This window comes from Miscanthus floridulus, chromosome 10 (genome assembly GCF_019320115.1).
Source record: "Miscanthus floridulus cultivar M001 chromosome 10, ASM1932011v1, whole genome shotgun sequence".
NCBI classification, from domain to species: Eukaryota; Viridiplantae; Streptophyta; class Magnoliopsida; order Poales; family Poaceae; genus Miscanthus; species Miscanthus floridulus.
Genome location: NC_089589.1, coordinates 29,512,826 through 29,533,987, shown reverse-complemented (window position 1 = coordinate 29,533,987; position 21,162 = coordinate 29,512,826). Strand labels below are relative to the sequence as shown.

The 21,162-nt window shown below is 41.5% G+C and overlaps 1 protein-coding gene and 1 pseudogene across 1 annotated transcript; one reads left to right on the top strand and one right to left on the bottom strand.

Annotated features, from left to right (window-relative positions):
* Nucleotides 1–10,004: 10,004 nt before the first annotated feature.
* LOC136485071 (cytochrome P450 87A3-like) lies at nucleotides 10,005–13,305 on the bottom strand. The gene is made up of 9 exons (XM_066482018.1): nucleotides 13,070–13,305; nucleotides 12,593–12,917; nucleotides 12,300–12,446; nucleotides 11,887–12,138; nucleotides 11,673–11,762; nucleotides 10,785–10,863; nucleotides 10,547–10,653; nucleotides 10,298–10,428; nucleotides 10,005–10,095 (listed from the first exon to the last, which is right to left on the bottom strand). The coding sequence occupies exons 1-9, from the start codon at nucleotides 13,303–13,305 to the stop codon at nucleotides 10,005–10,007; spliced, it is 1,458 nt and encodes a 485-aa protein (XP_066338115.1).
* A 3,244-nt stretch (nucleotides 13,306–16,549) lies between these two features.
* On the top strand, nucleotides 16,550–18,751 carry LOC136490165 (mannosyl-oligosaccharide 1,2-alpha-mannosidase MNS2-like; annotated as a pseudogene).
* The last annotated feature ends 2,411 nt before the right edge of the window (nucleotides 18,752–21,162 follow it).

Genomic DNA, 21,162 nt, shown 5'->3' with positions numbered 1-21,162 from the left:
ACTACTATTAATACATAAACAACTACGTTAAAGTAATCATACATGCTATACTACAGCATAGATTATGTGTACATGCATGCATATGAACGATAATAAATTTGTATTTTTTCTGTTCCAACAATCATGAAAAATGTCCTCCAAACAATTCATGAACCAATTCATTTTAAATTATATTAAATAATCTATACATGAAAATAATCTCCAGCGAGGGAGACGATGCACGCGTGCGCGTGGAGCCGGGGACGACGCGCGAGTGACGAGGCGGTGATGACGAGGACGAGGCACTTCGACGAGGATGAGGGACGAGTGGCTAGCCAGAGAGAGGAGGCATGCCCGTGCGTGGAGCCGGGGACGACGTGCGAGTGACGAGGCAGTGCCGGAGGTAGGCGTGTGGACAACGACGACGACGGAGGCGGTTCTAGATCAGATCTAGGTGAGGGCGAGGACGACAGTGGCGGATTTGGATCTGCGCGTCGTGCTCGGACAGGAGAGGCGTGAGCTGGGCCGCCGGTGGAGACGACGAGAGAGGTGCGCATGTGTGGAGGTGGTGCTGGAGGCGATGAGGAGTAGTGGCGGCGCGGTGGCTCTCGGCGAAGAACAAGAGATGATGGAGGGGGAAAGAGAGGAGGCGATAGATAGGGGGACCTTTAGTCCCGGGTGAAGCCATAGCCTAGGACTAAAGGTCCTTTAGTTCCGGGTGATGGTTAGGTGAAGCCACAGCCCGGGACTAAAGGTCCTTTAGTTCCGGGTGATGGTTAGAACCAGGACTAAAAGTCTGACTTTCAGTCCCGGGTGCAGCCACGGCCCGGGAGTAAAGGGAATTTTGGCGGGCCGTGAAAACACAGCCCATCTTTAGTCCCGGGTGGTTGATCCACCCGGGAGTAAAGGTGGGCTACAGTTTGGCTTCCCGCCGGTTTCTAGAAGTTTTTCCTTTTTTTTATATATTTCTTTTATATAAATATGCAGAGTGTTGTTAATTGCCTAGTAAATAAAATATTAGCAAAAAAATTACAAAAAGAATTCCTAGACCTGGTTTTGCATTATTGTACATAAGAAAAATATGTGACCTAAACTCTTTTGTTTTACCGTATAAATATTTAACATAGTGTAAATAATAATCATAATTTTCAGCATGCAAAAATGTACTACTTAAATAAAATCATTAAAACTATTGCTTTTCGACAGGAAATTAGTTTTCACATCTTATTGACGTTGATCATTTGTTTTTTCATCACACATTCTCCACCGGAAATCCACCGTTAAGCAGAAAATTCATTTAAATCGTAGAAAATATGAATACACGACAGAAAAATCTGAAGTCACAATTATTACATAATAGGTCTAATACATCACTATATCAAGTGGGAACAACAATGATCTTCTTCTTAACAAATATCCCTTGGTTATGATCGCGTCATAACCATGGAGTGTCCTCATCATTTAACTGAATGCTTGGGTCTTTGTTCACTGTGAAGGGTGGAATTCGGTCATCCTTTTCATAATCTTCTGATATGTCTGACTTGTCTTCAATTCCGACGATGTTTCTTTTCCCTGAAAGAACTATGTGGCGCTTTGGCTCATTGATTGGGTCGTTGTTGTTTTTCCCTCTCTTCGGTTTTGTAGACATGTCCTTGACATAGAACACCTGATTCACATCCTTGGCAAGGACGAACGGTTCGTCTTTGTACCAAATATTGTTGAGGTCCACGGTTATCATTCCATACTGGTTGTCGACAGCTACCCCGCCTCTAGTCGCCTTTACCCATTGGCACTTGAACAAAGGTACCTTAAAAGTAGGTGCATAGTTTAGTTCCCATATCTCCTCTATGCGGCCATAATATGTTTGCTTATTTCCATTAGGGTCGGTGGCATCTATGCGGACACCACTGTTTTGGTTGGTGCTCCTTTTATCTTGGGCTACTGTGTAAAATGGATTACCCTTTGTATGTGAGGATATGCCACGATGGCTGCCTAGCCAACAAATACAGTTGCTCATCAATACTCTCATCACCCCGACATTCTTTTTGTAACCAGTCGCTGAAAGTTTCCAAGTGCTAACGCGTAATCCAAGCTTCAGACTTCCCTGGAAACTTGGATCGGAGCAACTCTTTGTGTCTCGATATATGGATCCACCAAGGAGGAGTTTTGCAGAACTGTGTAGTATGCTTTATTAAAATAATTGTCCTGCGTACTAATATATGGTTTCTTCCCTAGTGTGCCCTTTGCTCTTAGTCTCCCCTCGTGTCGCGATTCAGGAACACCAATCGGGTCAAGGTCGGGAATAAAGTCAACACAAAACTCAATGACCTCCTCTGTTCCATAGCCCTTGTCGATGCTTCCTTCTGGCCGAGCACGGTTGTGAACATATTTCTTTAGGACTCCCATGAACCTCTCAAAGGGGAACATGTTGTGCAGGAACACAGGACCGAGAATGCTAATCTCCTTGACCAGGTGAACTAGGAGGTGTGTCATGATATTAAAGAAGGAAGGAGGGAACACCAACTCAAAACTGACAAGACATTGAACCACATCATTCTACAGTTTAGCTAGATCCATTGGATCGATTACCTTCTGAGAAATTGCATTGAGGAATGCACATAGCTTCACGGTGGCTAGACGTACATTTGGAGGTAGAATTCCTCTTAATGCAACTAGAAGCAATTACGTCATGAGCACGTGGCAGTCATGGGACTTTAAGTTTAGGAATTTCTTCTCTGGCACATTTATTATACCCTTTATATTCGAGGAGAATCCAGATGGTACCTTGATGTTTGCTAGGCATTCAAACATGCTTTCCTTCTCTTCTTTGCTAAGAGTATAGCTGGCAGGACTTAAGTAATGGCGTCCATCATCTGTCTTCTCTAGATGTAGGTTGTCTCATTCTTTCAAACACCGTAGGTCCTGTCGTACTTCAAGTGTGTCCTCAGGCCTCCCATACACAACCATAAAGCCTAGCAGGTTCACACAAAGATTCTTCATCAGGTGCATCACGTTGATCGCACTACGGACCTCTAGGACTTGCCAATAGGGTAGCACCCAAAATATGGACTTCTTCCACATGGGTGCATGACTGTCGGTGTCGTTCGAAACAGGTTCGCTGCCATGTGCCTTTCCAAATACTACTTTCATATCCTTGACCATATTGAGTATATCCTCACCAGTTCGGTTGCCCGGCTTGGTCTGGTGGTCTGCCTTACCTTTAAAATGCTTGCCTTTCTTTCTTAGGGGGTGATTCATAGGAAGAAATCAACGATGGCCAAGGTACACGACCTTTCGACATTTTTTCAAGAATATACCTTTAATGTCATTGAAACAGTGTGTGCATGCATTATATCCCTTGTTTGATTGTCCTAAAAGATTACTTAGAGCAGGCCAATCATTGATTGTTACGAACAACAATGCTCGCAGGTCAAAGTGCTCCTGTTTGTGCTCATCCCACACACATACACCTGGTCTGTTCCACAAAAGTAGAAGTTCTTCAACTAGTAGCCTCAGGTACACATCGATGTCGTTGCTAGGTTGCCTTGGGCCTTGGATGAGCACTAGCATCATAATAAACTTACGCTTCATGCATAACCAGGGAGGAAGGTTGTAGATACATAGAGTAATAGGCCAAGTGCTATGACTACTGCTCTGCTCCCCGAAAGAATTCATACCATCCGTACTTAAAGCAAACCTTAAGTTTCTTGCATTATTTGTAAACTCCAAGAATTCTCTATTGATTGCTCTCCACTGGGACCCATCAGCAGGGTGTCTCAACATATTGTCTACCTTACGGTCTTCTTTGTGCCATCACAACAACTTTGCATGGTCTTTGTTTCTGAACAGACGTTTCAAGCGTGGTATTATAAGAGCATACCACATAATCTTGGCAGGGATTTTCTTCGTGGGACGTTCGCCCTCAACATTACCAGGGTCATCTTGCCTAATCTTATACCGCGATGCATGACATACCGGGCATGCATCTAACTTCTCGTACTCCTCGCCATGGTAGATGATGCAGTCATTAGGATATGCATGTATCTTCTAGATTTCTAATCCTAAAGGGCAGACTACCTATTTTGCTTCATACGTAATGGCGGGCAATTCGTTATCCTTCGGAAGCATCTTCTTTTGGATTTTCAATAACTCCCCAAATCCCTTGTCAGATACACCATTCTTTGCATTCCATTGCAGCAATTCTAGTGTGGTACCCAACTTTTTCTGCCTCGCATCACACGTTGGGTATAACAATTTCTTGTGATCCTCTAGCATGCGCTCGAACTTGATCTTGTCCTTTTCACTTTCACATTCTCTTTGTGCGTCACGAATGGCCTGACCAAGATCATCAGCGGGCTCATCTTCTGCCCCTATCTCTTCTTCAGCTTCCTCCATTGCAGTATCATTGAAGGCACCATATTCAGCAATAATGTCATCATTGTCCCATTGTTCTTCTTCACATTCTTCCATTACAACCCCGGTTTCTCCGTGCTTCGTCCAACAAATATAGTTTGGCATGAAACCCGACTTCAACAAGTGTGAATGAAGAGTCCTTGAGCTAGCATATTCCTTCAAATTCTTACATATGGCACATGGGCAGTATATGAAACCATCGCGTTTGTTTGCCTCGACCACACGTAAGAAAAAAATGCACGCCCTCAATGAACTCTTGGGAGTGGCGATCAGCATTGTACATCCAATGCCGGCTCATCTGCATTACATGACATACATACCATATTAAAACCTAGAACATAATTAGTTAATTAACGACATGCATGCCACAACACAAGGTATTAATTTATGAAAGTCTCGCTACAATATAGACAATCCCAACTACCACTAAAAAACTAAAGCTAAAATGCACTTCAGCAGCATAAGGATTTCGCGATCAATTCCAACTAAAACAGACAGATCATGCGTTTGTTCAACATCTATGGGCTTCTTCCGTAGGATCACTGCCTCCTTAGCCGCCGTATCCGCCTGTGCAAGAGAGTTTTGCACATGTTCAACATACTTTTCCTCCCAGTACCAGCCTTAACATTCAGTGCCATCCCACTAAAATTAAAACAAAAAATTAGAACTTTAATCACAATCATCATGAAAATAAGTATAAATTAACCATAATCATAAAATGCGACAAAATAACTCACATTGCGATCCGGACACTTGTAGAAGATACGACCCTTGTTGGGACACTCCTTCCTCACCCTGTACTCCATCACAATCTTCTCCTCACAATTGCCGCATGCAATGAGAGGGAGGTCCGGCCTCAGTCGCTTTGGAACCCGATGAGAGGCTGAGGACCCAGAAGCAGTTGTCATCTACTCTCTATACTCATTTTTAATATAATATAAATTTCTCATTTTATAAACAAATAAAATTTAAAAAACTCTAAAATTCTCTATATCTCTAAACCATGAAGCATGCTATGCATGCTAGAAATGAAAGCTGATTACTAGTTTTGAATAACTACTTTAACCTTCCTTCATCCAAATATGCAAACTTTAAAGTGATTTTGAGCTTAAATGATTTACAAATAAAAAAAATCCACCATAAAAAACCATATATATCTAGTCCACAAAATGAGATATGCTACTGATAAAACATGAAAGTATAAAGTTGGTAACCTTTAGAACCGAAGAATCGAAGAAATCTTGTGATTACCGGTGATGAGGAAGAAGAGAGGCCGGCGATGAAGCAAGAACACTGAGTTCGAAGTGGCTCGGGCTTGGGGAGGAAGAAGGGGTATATAGAAGGGGACCTTTAGTCCCGGTTGGAGACATCAACCGGGACTAAAGGTCCCTTTCTAGTCCCGGACGGAGCCTCCAGCCGGGAGTAGACTTTTACTCCCGGTTGGAGGGACCAACCGAGAGTAAAAGTTAACCTTTAGTCTCGGTTGGTAGCTCCAACCGGGACTAAAGGTCCCCTGTAGCAAAAACCTGCCGTAGTAGCCGTTGGGCAGAGACCTTCAGTCCCGGTTGGAGCTACCAACCGGGACTAAAGGTTGCTCTAGTCCCGGGCGCGAAAAATACCGGAACTAAAGCCAAATTTCGAAGTGGATCAAAAGTCGTTTCTCTACTAGTGGTTGGTGCCTCGACGATGCAATCCTCAAAACATTCCTTCACTTAGCAGCTCCACCCTAAGCTATTCTCTTTGTGTTGGATTACCATATCATCGCTTGATGCCGATGAAGAGCAATTTTAACTTCAGGCTACCAAGTGGTGGTGCTGCCACAGTGGGAGCAATGACCCTCAATGGTGGTGGGAGCGGCAACGGCAAGTTTTCGCTAAGACTGGAGCACAATAGGTTCTCTGTGCTTTTTTTATTTAAACAGATGGGTGACAGTACCAACTCTGGAATTCACGGTTCATAGAGACCATAGCCCTGAGATGAGATGCCCAACTAGCTCTGTAAATAACTTTTGACTGTACGCAAAAGTCAATTTTGTAGTTGTGGGATTACTATTCAAATAATTCGTGCAAGGGTCTCTACTGGAAAAATGGGCTATTGCAATGAAGTATGTTGCAACACCATATGAATTGTGGCAATATAAGGGAAACATTTCAACGATTAGAAATTTGGTGCCCATAGTTTGAACAGTTTCTTTTGCAAAAGTTGGTATGTATTGCAACCAAAAAAAATATAATGTTGCATTAAGTCGACACTTTTGGCAACAATATATTGTTGTGGTAATACTATAAAAGTTAGTTGCAATATGAAATTTGTTTTCCCCCAAGCGAAGAGTGGTCGTAATATATGGATATCATTGCCAATGTTTTTATGTATTGCCATGTTTTCTATACATTCTCATGGCAAATTAAGAGAGAGGTTAAGATAAAATTATTAGCAAAACGTACAATAAAAATTGCTTTAGTATGGTGGTAAAGTATTGTATTGTGTGCCTAACTAGAATAGGTCTAAGGTTTGAATCGTAGTTTTATAATTATAGTTTTTCTAATCTAAAAAATCATATGTTTTTGCTGAAAAAAAACATTGAAATTTAACATTTATTACAACAAAAATGAAAACTGGCTTGAACTTTAGACTATGCTACTAATTTCCTTGCGCAGCAGCAGTTTTAAAATAGTTGCGATATGCAACATTTTTCATCATGACGAAAGCATATTTTTTTGATAGTTTATACCTTATATAATTGAAGTGGAGTGAGTGATCTTTTAATGTTGACTTACTCAACATTGTCCCCTTGTCAAGTTCGTGACACATAAGTGAGGTCCCTTTCAGCAGGTATTTTAACTAGTGGGATGGTGAGGAAGGCTCATGTAACGATAAAGATGTCGGGTACAAATCGAACGAAAGGTTCTCCATGAAAACAATACTTTTGATACTTATTTTCTTAGAGTTAAATGCACCAATGGCCCTTCAACTTGTAAGAGTGTGGCATATAGGTCCACAAGCTTTGAAAATGCATTTCAGGATCCGTAAACTTGTTCAGTGGCTCAAAAAATCATATGTTTTTGCTGAAAAATCATTGAAATTTAACATTTATTACAACAAAAACGAAAACTGGCTAGAACTTTAGACCATGCTACTAATTTCCATGGGTAGCAGCAGTTTTAAAATAGTGCGATATGCAACATTTTTCATCATGACAAAAGCATATTTTTCTGATAGTTTATACCTTATATAATTGAAGTGGAGCAACATTGTCCCCTTGTCAAGTTCTTGACACATAAGTGAGGTCCCTTTCAGCAGGTATTTTAACTAGTGGGATGGTGAGGAAGGCTCATGTGACGATAAAGATGTCGGGTACAAATCGAACGAAAGGTTCTCCATGAAAACAGTACTTTTGATACTTTTTTCTTTGAGTTAAATGCACCGGTGCCCCTTCAACTTGTAAGAGTGTGTAATACCACTTAACAAGTTTACACAAAAAGATGAACCGACTCGATCGGTATAATAAGTGGTTGCAGCATAGCATATATATATAGCAATCGACCAAGTGTGTGTGTATACGTTCAAAATCTCGTGGCTACACATTGCGAGTTGAAGTCACGTGTGGGTGGTTTCAACTGATAACTTTGTTTTCTTTCATTGTTTGCATAAGCATAGAAATTTACGGAAGGCTCAAAGTATATATACACTACTTTATTAATCGTATACTTGTAATTCCAAACATACACTCATAAGTACTGAAAACAGGGATGTACGTACAATAAATATGTTTTCGCAGACTTGATGTATGGCAATCTTCATCTTCCCCTACCCCTCCAACATGACCAGGACTTCCCCATTCTTCAATATGCCGATGACACATTGATCTTCTTACAAGGAGATGTTGCTCAGTTGCTTTTTCTGAAGAACCTACTCCAGCAGTTTGGTGAATCAACTGGACTCAAAGTAAACTTCGATAAATCTTTCATGGTGCCTATTAATGTTCCAGAGGATAAGCTTCAGTTACTTGCTTCCTCTTTTGGCTGCTCCAAGGGCTCCTTGCCTTTTACATACCTGGGACTGCCCCTGAGCATTACAAAGCCGACAGTTGCAGACTTCTGGCCCTTAGTCACAAAGTGTGAAAGAAGACTAGTTAGTGTCTCTGGTTTTCTAAGTCCAGCTGGCCGGCTAGAGCTCACAAATGCAGTCTTCTTGGGTCTACCAACTTTTGCTATGAGCACATTCCTACTGCCCAAGACGATCATCAAGCAAATAGACAAGTTCCGTAAGCACTGTCTGTGGTGAGGGTCAGATGCTAATAACAGGAAACCGCCCAAGGCAGCATGGCCTGTGGTTTGCAAACCAAAGCACGAAGGAGGACTAGGAGTGCTTAACCTTCACACTCACAACGAATGTTTACTTCTTAAGTATCTACATAAATTTCATAATCGTTTGGATATCCCTTGGGTTCATTTGGTCTGGAACAGGTATATATTATGCAGATGGGAAGCTCCCTAGACCCACCAATAGCTTCAGGGGCTCTTTTTGGTGGCGAGACATTTTAAAACTTTTGGATTCTTTTAAAGGAATGGCTATGGTACATATCCAAGACAGCAAATCTTGCTTTTTCTGGCTGGATCTTTGGAATGGCAGAGTTCTGCGACAAGTCTACCCAGAATTATACTCTTTTGCAAAGGATTCGTACATTTCGATTGACAGGCTGCAAGGCACACCTGTCCAATATTCTCTCTTTCATCTGCCCCTTTCAGCTGAGGCCTATGTTCAGTTTCAGGAGCTAGGGACTTTGGTCCAAAACATCAACATTCAGCAGCAAGCAGACCAATGGTTCTATTTATGAGACTCCTCGGCGTTTTCATTAAGCAAAGCTTATCCGGTTCTCATTGGCCATACATCAGTTCATCAAGCTTTTCGATGGCTTTGGAAATCCTCTTGTCAGAATAAGCGTAAGTTCTTCTTCTGGCTTGTGCTCAAAGATGGGCTCAGTACTCGCAATTTGCTTCGACGCAAGACTATGCTGCTACCAGATTATAGCTGTGTGCATTGCACAAGCAATACCGAAGAGACCCTCCTACATTTCCTTGTGGGCTGCCCTTTTGCTTTGGACTGCTGGAACAGTTTGAATCTCTTCATCCCAGCTCATACCGACCTCCTGCAAATCATAGTCAGCCTCAAAGATCAGCTCAGGGTACCTTTCTTCATGGAAATCGTGATCACGATGTGCTGGTCCATTTGGACAATCCGGAATGATATTATATTCAGAAACGTCCCAGCTTCGATTCAGCGATGCAAAGATATCTTTAAAGAAGAGTTTGCTTTAGTTATACTAAGAGCAAAGGAAAATATCAACCCCAAATAGTATTATGGCTAGAAACTTATGTGTAATTTTCCTCATTTTCTTTGTATCATTTTTTGTCTCTTGAACTTTTGTACTGAATTTTTGCTCCTTTTTTTTTTCAATAAAGCACAGTAGGGGGTCACACCCCTCCTTTTTCTGATAAAAAAAAGAAAGTAGTGTTAAGCTCACACTGCTGCCTTGTCTTACACTTGTTATTTATTACAGGATAAAAATTTAGAATACATGGAGAAATTGTGTGGACATATTGTCTCGCTAGCTAGGTCGTAGGAATAAGTTGGATGTGATAGCCCTCAGGAATCATCATCTCCCCAACACGTGTTACTCCTCCTCCTTTTATCTCAATCCATCTGCAAACAACAGAATTCCTCATCAGAAATGCTGCATTCATAGGTTGACATAGTGATGGATTAGCCCATAAACCCACATATAGACGTGATTAACTCGACAACCCACGACAACTAATTAAGCCTATGAGTGTTCGCGGGCTGGTCCGTTTCATCACTAATCAGAGAGAGGAAGTAAGGGACGTCGCACACACAAACTCTGTACCTGTAGTTTGGCACTAAAACATGGAGGAAAAGTGAAATAAAAAGTCTGCCGAAGTCTGCCCCAACACAAAGCCTTATGCCTCCTCCGAAAGGCATGAAATTCCTCTGCTGCAGGCTTCGTTTTGTCTCGTCCTGTGTCTGCAGAGACCATATCCACGCACAAGTTTAATAAAGATCAAAAATTTTATGTTGACTGATACAGTTAAAGCTTCAAGTTGGGAATGAAATAATGCAGCATTTTTCTACTGACCATCCACCTCCATGGATCGAATTTGAGTGGATCCTCGAACAATTTTGGGTTTAGATGAACTGCCATGGGGCTAATCATGATTAACCACCCGGCAGGGATTGTATAGCCTGCATGAGAAATGAACTATTAACTGAGAGATCAACTTTATTAGTTGTTAACTCCAAACAAATAAGTTCACACTGAAAATGTTACTATGTATATAAACTGGGGTTTTCATAGAGTTGTGGACAAAATGTACCATTGACATGCACATCTGTTATAGTTTTCCTGAAAATTCCGGGGGCGGGGTTACTCATCCGATTAAGCTCATTCATAACCTTCAGGCAGAATAAAGTCAACCATGTTAAAGGACAGCAGTGCTGAAAAGTAGCACGTAGAACTTGTAATGCCGTCAAGTGCTGAAAGCACCAAAATCTTCACGTAGCAGTTATTATAAAGGTAAAGTGCATTTTTCAACGTGAAACGGGTGTGGTAGTCTGATTCTTATCCGTAAACTATAAAACCAGTAATGGACCCCCTTCCGTTTCAAAACCGGACAAATATGGTCCTCATGATGGTTCCAAAGATGGTTTTCTATTTTGAAAAAATAGTAAAAATCTGATTTATTATATAAAAATTCATAAATAATTTATTTTGAATTAGGAAAATTTGAAGCTAGTACTAGTTTATTCTAAAAATGTTCTCTACTTATTTATGATCTATATATAGGTATTTGTAATTGGTTTGTTTCTGTTCCTATTATTGCTTGTAGTTGTGGTTGTTATTTATTTAAAACAAGCAGTAAGATCTGAATAATTTTGAATATAGCACCAACAGATAGATGGAAGTTTTAGAAGAAAATAGGAACTAGGTTCATATTTTTATGATTTAAAATAAAATAATTATGAATTTCTAGAGGTCAAATCAGATTTTTATTATTATTAGAAAATAGAAAATACTTTTGAAGTCAACCAGAGGACCAAATTTTTTCGGTATCGACAGTTGGAGGGTATGTGTTACCTGGTTTCATAGTTTAAGGTTGAAAACCGGACTACGGTGTGTGTTGTTCGTGATTGAAAAATGTACTTTATCCTTATTATAATGATGAAAATGGACAACTAATTTATGTACATTTCAGTTGAGTCACCTGTGTTGTGAATGTCAACGACTTGTACTCCTCCCATGTGAACCCCGAATTCTTGTCTTCTCTTTTCTTCAGTATTGCTTCATGCTCCTCCTAGAAATGGTAAATAAAGTTCAACACAGTTACAACATATGCAGTTCTCAATCGTCTGCTTATAAATAGTTTTCTGAGGAGACAGAACATATTTAGATGAATGTAGAACAAATATAATGATAACCTTGAGCGCCTCGACAACTTGAGGGTTATCATTGAGCAACTTGAGACCTAGGGTGAGGGTTCCTGATACTGCCGAAAAGCTGGCAAACAAGAGCGCAGCGAGTGCGTCTATACCGAAAGCCTCATCTATCACCGGCTTTTCACTTTGTAGTTCTTCAACAAGTAGGTCAAGAAGGTCACCGTGTTTCTTCTCAGGTGTACTTAATCTATCTCTCAGCAAATCAGTCAGTTTTTTATGCGCAGTTCTCCTTCCCTGTGAGCAAAAGGAATAAGACATAATCTAATATCGTACCATGAATATTGTAATAAGTGCCGCGTCCTGATTAATTACTGTTGGGTTAATTGGTACTAGACGTAGACAACGACGTTCAGACCAATTGACCAAATTAACAAAGTTCAAACATATACATGTACCTTCATACACTTGTAAAATGATGTCCCAGGAAAGTATATGGGGACACAGAGGATCCCCTTGAAGAACTCTACGAAATTCTTTCGCAGCTCTCTTGACTCCTCGGGACCAGTGCTGATCATCTTCTTGGCTATCAGCTCAAATATCATCTGTCCACAAATCAATGGTCCCGTAGCAAATAAGCATGCATCATCATCGTCGAGACGTTATATACAAACCCTAGATTATATTATTATTATACATGGAACTAAAATATCTTGCACACTCGGCATCGCACACGCACGCATGCACTTACATCTTCTAGTGCGTCGTGCACCTCGACGCTAGGCTTGGCGGCCCATGCCGCGAAGCCCTGCTTCATGGCGTCCTCCAGCTCGTGGATGAGTGCTTGCTTGAGGTTTTCGGAGCCGAAGAGCTTGGACGCGAAGCTGCGGGTGAACTTGTGGACGGAACCGGTGTAGGTGATGAGGCTCTTCTGGCCGAATATGCTGTTTGCTGTCGCAGGGTACCAGCACCTGAACAGCTTGCCCTCTTGCTGGAAAATGAACCGGTTGAATTCATGATCAAGGGAGACGATGAGAGGCTGCCCCACTAGGCTGGTCTTAAAAACGGGGCCGTACCTATATTACATGTAGCAACGGCAGCAACAGAGACAATTAAACTATATGTATATATATGAGCGTCTCTAACATGCGTAATGAGTGAGAGCTAGAACAATTAAGTAGAAACTGTAAGGGCAGAGTGGAAGTAAGAGTCACATGAATGTCATCACCTCTTCAGTCGTTGGCGGTAAAAGCTTGGCATGTCGATAGAGTGGCTTACTCTGAGGTATTGGAGGGTCTCGCCGATGATGGGGAGGCCCATGGAGCCAGGAGGAAGGATCACCTTGTTGCATGGGGGAGGGTTACTCACCCGTCTGTACGCCCAGTGAAGTAACCATCCAATCACCACCGTGACACAACATAGAACTAGGTATGACCGATTGGCCAGCAGCGAACTACCCTCCATCTCTATGTGCGACTAGAGTTTTCGATCTAGTCAGTTTGTCTAGCTTGCATGTAAAGTGGAGATTTCTAGCAGTTTATATAGGGGAGAAGTGTGATGTGTACAGTCACCATTTGGCCCTCGGTTCTGGTCTACTGTTTTTTTTTTGACAAAAGTGCTGAGTTGGAACCCAAACGTTGACCATAGAGATGTATAGCTTGCAAGTTGGAATTCCGCATGCCACGTTGCTTATATATATTCTTCATTTCGTGCAAGTTGGAACTGTGCATGGCACGTTACCAATTTTCTAGTTTGCACGCCCGGCGCATGGCGCATTTATCTCTGGTGTTGCTTCATGATGAGTTGTTGGAACTGTCCATGTCACGCTGCCAATCTTCCATTATATTTCGTTCAAGTCATCAGACTGTACATGTCGTGTAGCTAATTTCCTAGTGCATTCCCGGCGCATTGTGCATTATCTTCGGAATAGATTTAGGATAAGATTCCACGAGCTGTTAAGAAAATCAGAACTAGGCATCTCATTTTTGAAAGGAAAAACAAATTGCTCTCACACAAGATGTTACCGTGTATCCCGACAAGTGTGATACACATTATACATCGCAAGCAGAGCATCCTTGGGATCACAATACAGTACTTCACAAATGATTTTATGAGACACTGTTAAAACATTAACCGAGACGGTCACAAAATTCAACCGTCTTGTAAAATGCCTCAGGATTTATGGAGGCGGATGTTTTTATTTATGGAGGCAGTCACAGTTGACTGGCTCGCAAGGCCAACCCACTAACACACAGCTCATTATTGTATTCATGTATATATAAGCAATTTAGGGTTTGGGAGTGCATACCACAGCAGTTTAAACCAAAATTATTGGCCCAATAGACCTAGCATAGCTCTATGCAGAGGGTGGGAGGGTGCGCCTGGATGCTATTATATACGCCATTGGCTCCCTTGCTCCTATCTATTTAAGCCATGTGGGATTAAATAAGAAGGGAACACCGGGCACTTGCAGCTTGCGTGCGAGAGGTCGCTGCGTGCTGGTGATAGCCTGCCATGCTGAGCAGCCCATCGGGCAAGTGGGTTGTTGGGCCAAGCGTAGGGAAATGACGGAGGAGAAAGTAGTCCAAAATAGATTTTGTACTTTTGCGACAACTTTTGTAATTCCCAGAAAATCAAGGAGGAGGATTTCAAGTGATTTGATTTAAATTCTAGAAAGGTGCACTATATGAAAAACGGTTTGTAGCAATGGGACAAATTTTTTTAGGGGCGGCTGGTGATGGAGCCACCCCTACAGTGGCGTGCTCGGGAGCCACTAGACTAGCCGCCCCTACAAATGGCATAGTAGGGGCGGCTGATAATACGGGCCGCCCCTACAAATGGGGTCGATTTGTAGGGGCGGCTCACTCATCAGCCGCCCCCAGTGTTACGATTTGTAGGGACGGCTCAATCACCAGCCGTCCCTACAAATCACTTGTACAACAATATCTGCCACCTGTCCCCCTACTCATTGCAAGAAAAAAAACTCTCCCATCCGCTCCCTCTCTCGCTCTCTCACGAGGCGCGCCGGCCGAGCCTCCCGCGACCCCCGCCCCCACCGGTCCCGCTCCCGCCGCCTCCGCCCCCGTCGTCCCTTCTTCTCCCTCTCTCCTGACGTGTTGGTGTGCTGGTCCCCTCGTCCGTCTCTGCTTTCACCTTCCCCTCTCTCTCGCGATGACGCGGCGCACTGGCCGGCGAACGGCGCGGGCGGGACGGCGGTGCACGGGCGCCAGCAAGCCCCCGCAGGTGGCCGTTGCCGCGGTTTCCTCCCACTGGTCCGCGTGCGCTCCTGGGCTTGACGAAACATCGAAACCCTAGATGCCTGTGTTCGACGCTTCCGTCTGCACGCGCGTGGCCTCTTCCTCGGCGGATCGGCTTGGCGGCCAGATCTGGAGGTACCTCACCCTCTTCTTCTCTGTCTCATGGCTCGTCACCCAGATCCGTCCTCCGTCTCATGGCTCCTCACCCAGATCCTCCCTCCCTCTATCTTCCCCTTTGCGCAGTGCAGGACAGCTAAGGCTGAGGCACCGACCAACCAGGGAGGCAACAGTAAACGAGCAAGCTACAGCGGATGCAGGAAGTAAGTACCGATGAATAACTATGGTATTATTCTGATTTTTAGAAGACAACCATGGTCTAAATGGTTTTTCCTATACTCTCATCATTCTTCTGGAATATATTTTTTATATTTAATTAGCTATGTATGTTTATACCTCTTATAGCTTAGCAAAATAGTATAGTGGTGGTGCATGCTATATTTATCCCAAATATTTCCAATATGTACCATCCCGACCTCCGTAAATATATTAGGTTCTCTGTCTTTTGGATTGGGACAGACAGAGTACTTGAGAGCCTTGTCATATGTGGTTCTAAGCCTACCACCATGTATGAACTTTTATTTATCCTTGCCAACTGTTGTGGGCTCTCACTAATGAATTTTTTTTTCATATATATAGCTGTTGTTATATGTATGAACTTCTACTAACCATGACAAAAAAGATTCATCCATATAGAGAAGGGATATTGCTGCATTAATTTATTTTTTCTACTAGTACCACTTTCAGTAGAGAAAGTTTTTAAGTGATTTGTAAGGAGCTACACATATCACTATGCAACCAATGTCTCCATTTGAGAAAAGAAAGATATGCCGATTGAATGACCCACCTCTATCATCTTATGCCATCAATCTCTTTTGGTATACTACTATGAAAAAAGAGATATCCTTTTACATTTAGTACCACATTGTACTATGCTTTGGAGACATTACTGCTGGAAGAGGAACGGATGACGGTGTATTGCATGGACCTCTTGCATACCATGGCATCATCATACAGAAATCCATGTATATAATCTCTCATACGCTTGTTGTGTTTCCCTGTCTGAACTAATAGTATATATAAGCATATGGCCATAGTGTTGTTCTCCTAGTGAATGGGTAATACAAATCTGAACATTTCTCGCCAATGTATAAATTGAATAATATTTGCAGAATCAGTAGCACGAGGTTAATTGTATCTTGTATGTGTTCCCTATCTTTTCTTCGTCTTTCATGATGAGCAAGTTCGCATTTTCAATCTTGGTTAGTTGGTTTTGGTGACCCCTTTGCTTCATTTATATCAAGATAGTCCTTAGTTTATCTTGAATCTGATGTGTATACTTGGAGTTGTCCTGATTGTTTCTGATATTAAGCTTCTTCTTCCCCTATTTTCAGTCTGAGATTTCCCGATTAGAAGATGATATAAATCGGTTGCATGACCAGGTAATACAACCAAACTTTTCTTTGAAGTGCCATGATGGCTTAGTAACCCCTTTATTCCAGAGTCTGTTTCCCTTGAAAAGACTATTCATACTTCAATTGTTCTGATGTCTTTTCAACAGCTAAGAAAGGCTGGAGTTCATCTGGATGAAAATCCAGTAGTAAGCAACAAGAATTCCAGAAAAGATCTTGTAGAAATTGATCCTGTCAATAATGAAAGGCGGGAAAAAGTTAAAGAGGCAATGCTCCATGCTTGGAATTCTTATGTGAAGTATGCCTGGGGAATGGATGAGCTTCAGGTTTGTTTAGTCAGCAGTAATTCTGATCTACAGTTGGTTTCACATTTCCTAACTGATTCTAGTTCTAAAATACCTTTCTGTCTTTTGCTTTGCTCACCTCGATTCCCAGCCACAATCGAAGAATGGTATCAATAGCTTTGGTGGTCTTGGAGCAACCCTTGTTGACTCACTTGATACCCTGTATATAATGGGCCTGAAAGGTGAATTTCAGAAAGCTAGAGAGTGAGTTTTATTTGTTTTTTCATCATGTAGACCTTTATTCCCTTACTCTTTCCTTTGGTTAGTAAAATTGAGTTAGCAGTCTACTTGTTTGTTTATATTCAGGGTTGTTGGAGGTCTGCTTAGTGCATATACGATCTATCTGGTGATAAAGTATTTCTTGACAAGGCTAAAGATATTACAGATCGACTATTACCTGCTTGGGATACAACATCTGGCATCCCCTATAATAAAATAAACCAAGCTCATGGACGAGCCCATAATCCTGGATGGACCAACGTAAGTCACTGGTATTCTATACTTCAACTGAGTAACCACTTGTATTTAAATCCTTTCCTAAACGTACTGTAGTTCACAAGTAGGTGTACTGATAGTAACCTTATTCAAATCATCCCATGCCGTTCTTTTTTGTCTTTCAAACATTCAGTATTCAGTTTGTAATTTGAGGCTTTGATTTCTATCTCATCGCATAGAACTGATAACTGTACCACTTGTGATTGCTAGCTGTTTTTAAAACATTTTTAACCTGATTATTTTCTTTCTAGCTCAGAAAACAAAGAATAAATTCCATATGCTTTGTTCCTTCTGCAGGGTGATAGTATCCTTGCAGATTCTGGTACTGAGCAACTTGAATTCATAGCTCTGTCACAGAGGACTGGGGATCCCAAATACCAGCAGAAGGTGCTGCTACTTTTCACTCATATTTTCAGATGTCCCTCCAGTTCTATGATATTAGATGAGCAAATTTAGAGTGAAACCTCAGTGTGAAACATAGCTGTCATTCTTGTACCATAGTGTTTCCTTTCCACCATACTTGTTTTTGAGGGAGAGAGCTGAGTGTTTTTTGTTGGATGATGAATCCCATTTGATCCAACCAATTTTGGTGATGTCTACGTATGTCAAATCATTATTGAAGGATTAATTTTCTATGTAAGCTGAAACATGCAGAATTATTTTGTTCTGGAAAACCCTGAAGAATGTAGTTTTCTCATCCTGATAGTGTTTAAATGAAACATGTGAATCTTGAGCCAAATGCATGGAATTTTTAAAGTAAGTTAGGGTTGGTAGAATGTCTTGTCAATGCCTGGCAATATGTATTAGGCTGCTAGTTTTACTAGTAAAATGCCCTATTCATGTTTGACATTTAAATCCTATCTTGATGTCTTTCTTGGTTCAGTTGTTTTTAATGTTGGGCTCTTATTTGAGTTGCTACAATCTAATTTTAGGCGGAGAACGTCATCACACAGCTTCAGAAGATATATCCCAGTGATGGTTTGCTTCCTATCTACATAAATCCTCATTCTGGGACAGCATCATACTCAACTATCACATTTGGTGCTATGGGAGATAGGTAATGTCATTGTCTTCTGGCCAAATATTTTCTTCCTGTTATTTCGGCACTTAGCTCTGGTAGATTTGTGCTCTCCTATTGGATCATTGCTTAGTTTTGTGCTGTGGACCTTAGTTGCTATTGTCTCCAGAAAATTTTGAAAATAAAACTAACTGTCATTTTCTGTTCAGCTTCTATGAATATTTGCTCAAGGTCTGGGTCCAGGGGAATAAAACTGAGCATGTAAAACACTACAGGTTTGGGACTATTGTCAGCTTGGTTTCACAATGTTAAGTAGCCATTGCAATTTATTCAATTCAACGTGGATAACAATCCCATTCTTGTACTATAGAAGATGTTTATAAACTTTTGGCTAAACAATCTTATTTGGGTCATAATATTACAGTCAAGTTTGCCAGGATACTTGATCATGTATTTTACTCGTCACAGGATGATTTGGAGGAGCACGTGTTGGTAATTTGATTTTTTTGACGGAAAAAACGATTTGTAGGGGTGGCTAGTACTGTAGCCGCCCCTACAAATCGATTTTTAGGGGCGGCTGGTAACACCGGTCTGAGAACCGCCCCTACAAATACATGATTTTGTAGAGACGGTATAATAGGGGCGGCTGGCCAAGCCGCCTCTATAAATCATCGCCAGCCGCCCCTACAAGTGCTTTTTGTAGTAGTGGTGTTTGGGTTGGAGATTCAAGATATATATTTTTTGTGCCACAAATAAATTCCAGAAAACATATCAACACACGAAAATGCATACGGTGAATTTTAATGCATGGCGTAAAATAGTCTTGCAGAAAATAAGTTTTAATTTGTTGTAAAATTTTACAAATTTCAATTTTTTAGTGAACTTTAGCAAGACAAGAGGAAAAACATAGGGGGTTACAACTTGATCCTACAGGTCGGTATTCCGTATTGATTTTTCGTATGCCGACCGTGTTCGACATAATTCCACTCGATTGGGTTTGTTTTCAAAATTTGTCGATATTCCATAAGTTCGTGTTCGTTTTTGTGCCCGGCTTTATCGCTTTCGCTTTCGTTTTCGTATCCAAATGTAGAAGTAGAAAATGGTTCAGAGGTTTTCTGACCATCTTCATCCCTAGTCTTGATAGTCGGTTTAGATATTCAAGTCAAGTTTACATATGCTTTGGAGTTCCTCGAGGTTCAGCTCAAAACCGTAACAAACCAGGTTTCGGGTCACTTGTTTGTTGGCCTAGATGGAAACTTCTAAAACCTGAAATCGGAATAAGTTTGGAACGATTTGGTGCAATATATACATGATTGTACACGACACAAAGTATTGCGAAGAAAAGATTAAAGGTACGTATGAGCGTTTCAAGCTTGAAGATGGAAGTTGCCGATCAGGTCGCCTCTGCACGCGTCGCCCCAGCCACCAATGAGAACAAGTGGCCCGCGGGGCTGTCCCGCGGCGGCGCCGGCGCCATGTCCACCACGTCGTTGCTGTTCGGTTGGCTGGCGGTAGGGACGCTGCGCCGCTGTGGCGCCATGGACGAAGAGGAGGTCTCACTACCGGACTCAGTGGCTTTGCCGAGTGCCAAGGGCACACGACAAAGCCCAATTTACACTCGACAAAGGCTTTGTCGAGTGCTGCACTCGGCAAAGGACATTCGGTAAAAAATGGGTCGTCAAATGTGTCTTTGCCGAGTGTTTTTTGTCGGGCACTCGGTAAAGCCTTTGCCGAGTGCCCGACACTCGGCAAAGTTGGAACCGAAAAAAACGCGAAAAATGGGAAAAAATGGAAAAAAATGGATTTTTTTTTAATCGGTGGAGTCCCCCACCGGCCAGCGCCCGCCCATCTCCGGCATTTTTCGTGTAAATTTCGCAGCAACGCGGCCGACGGGATTCGAACCCGCGACCTCCCCCTGCACGTGAACCTCCTCTACCACTACACCACACTGTCACTTGTGTCTGAATTCCGTTTTAGTTCCCAACATATTATACTAAATCAAGTGTAAATTGCTTGTTTGAGGCCCTAAACGAATTTAAATAAAAAAGTTGTAAACTACGAGGTTTCATAACTTTTCGAGATCTACACTTTTAGTTTAGGAAGTTTTTCCATCCGAGGTCGTTTACAAAATTTGAATTTTAAAATTTTGAAATTCAAACGCAGTTTTGCATGACAAGATGATTTCAAATCAAAAAGTTGCCAACTACAATGTTTCATAACTTTTCGAGATCTATAGAGTTTATTTTGGTTGTTTTTCCATCCGAGGTCGTTTGAAAAGTTCGAATTTTAAAATTTTGAAATTCAAACACAGTTTTACATGACAAGATGATTTCAAATAAAAAAGTTGCCAACTACAATGTTTCATAACTTTTCGAGATCCACAGAGTTTATTTTGGTTGTTTTTCCATCCGAGGTCGTTTGAAAAGTTCGAATTTTAAATTTTTGAAAATTCAAACACAGTTTTGCATGACAAGATGATTTCAAATAAAAAAGTTACCAATTACAAAGTTTCATAACTTTTCGAGATATACAAAGTTTATTTTGGTTGTTTAGTCATCTGTTCATCCGATATGGTCGTTCTAACATTGTTCACAAATCTTATATATCTCTCTTGTAGTTTCATAAACATTGTACATCTTGATGAGTTATACAACTTTGTAGTTGAAAACTTTTTCATTTGAATTAATTTACTGCTTCAGAATGTGCTTTGAAATTTTCTTTACCGAGTGTAAAAAAGC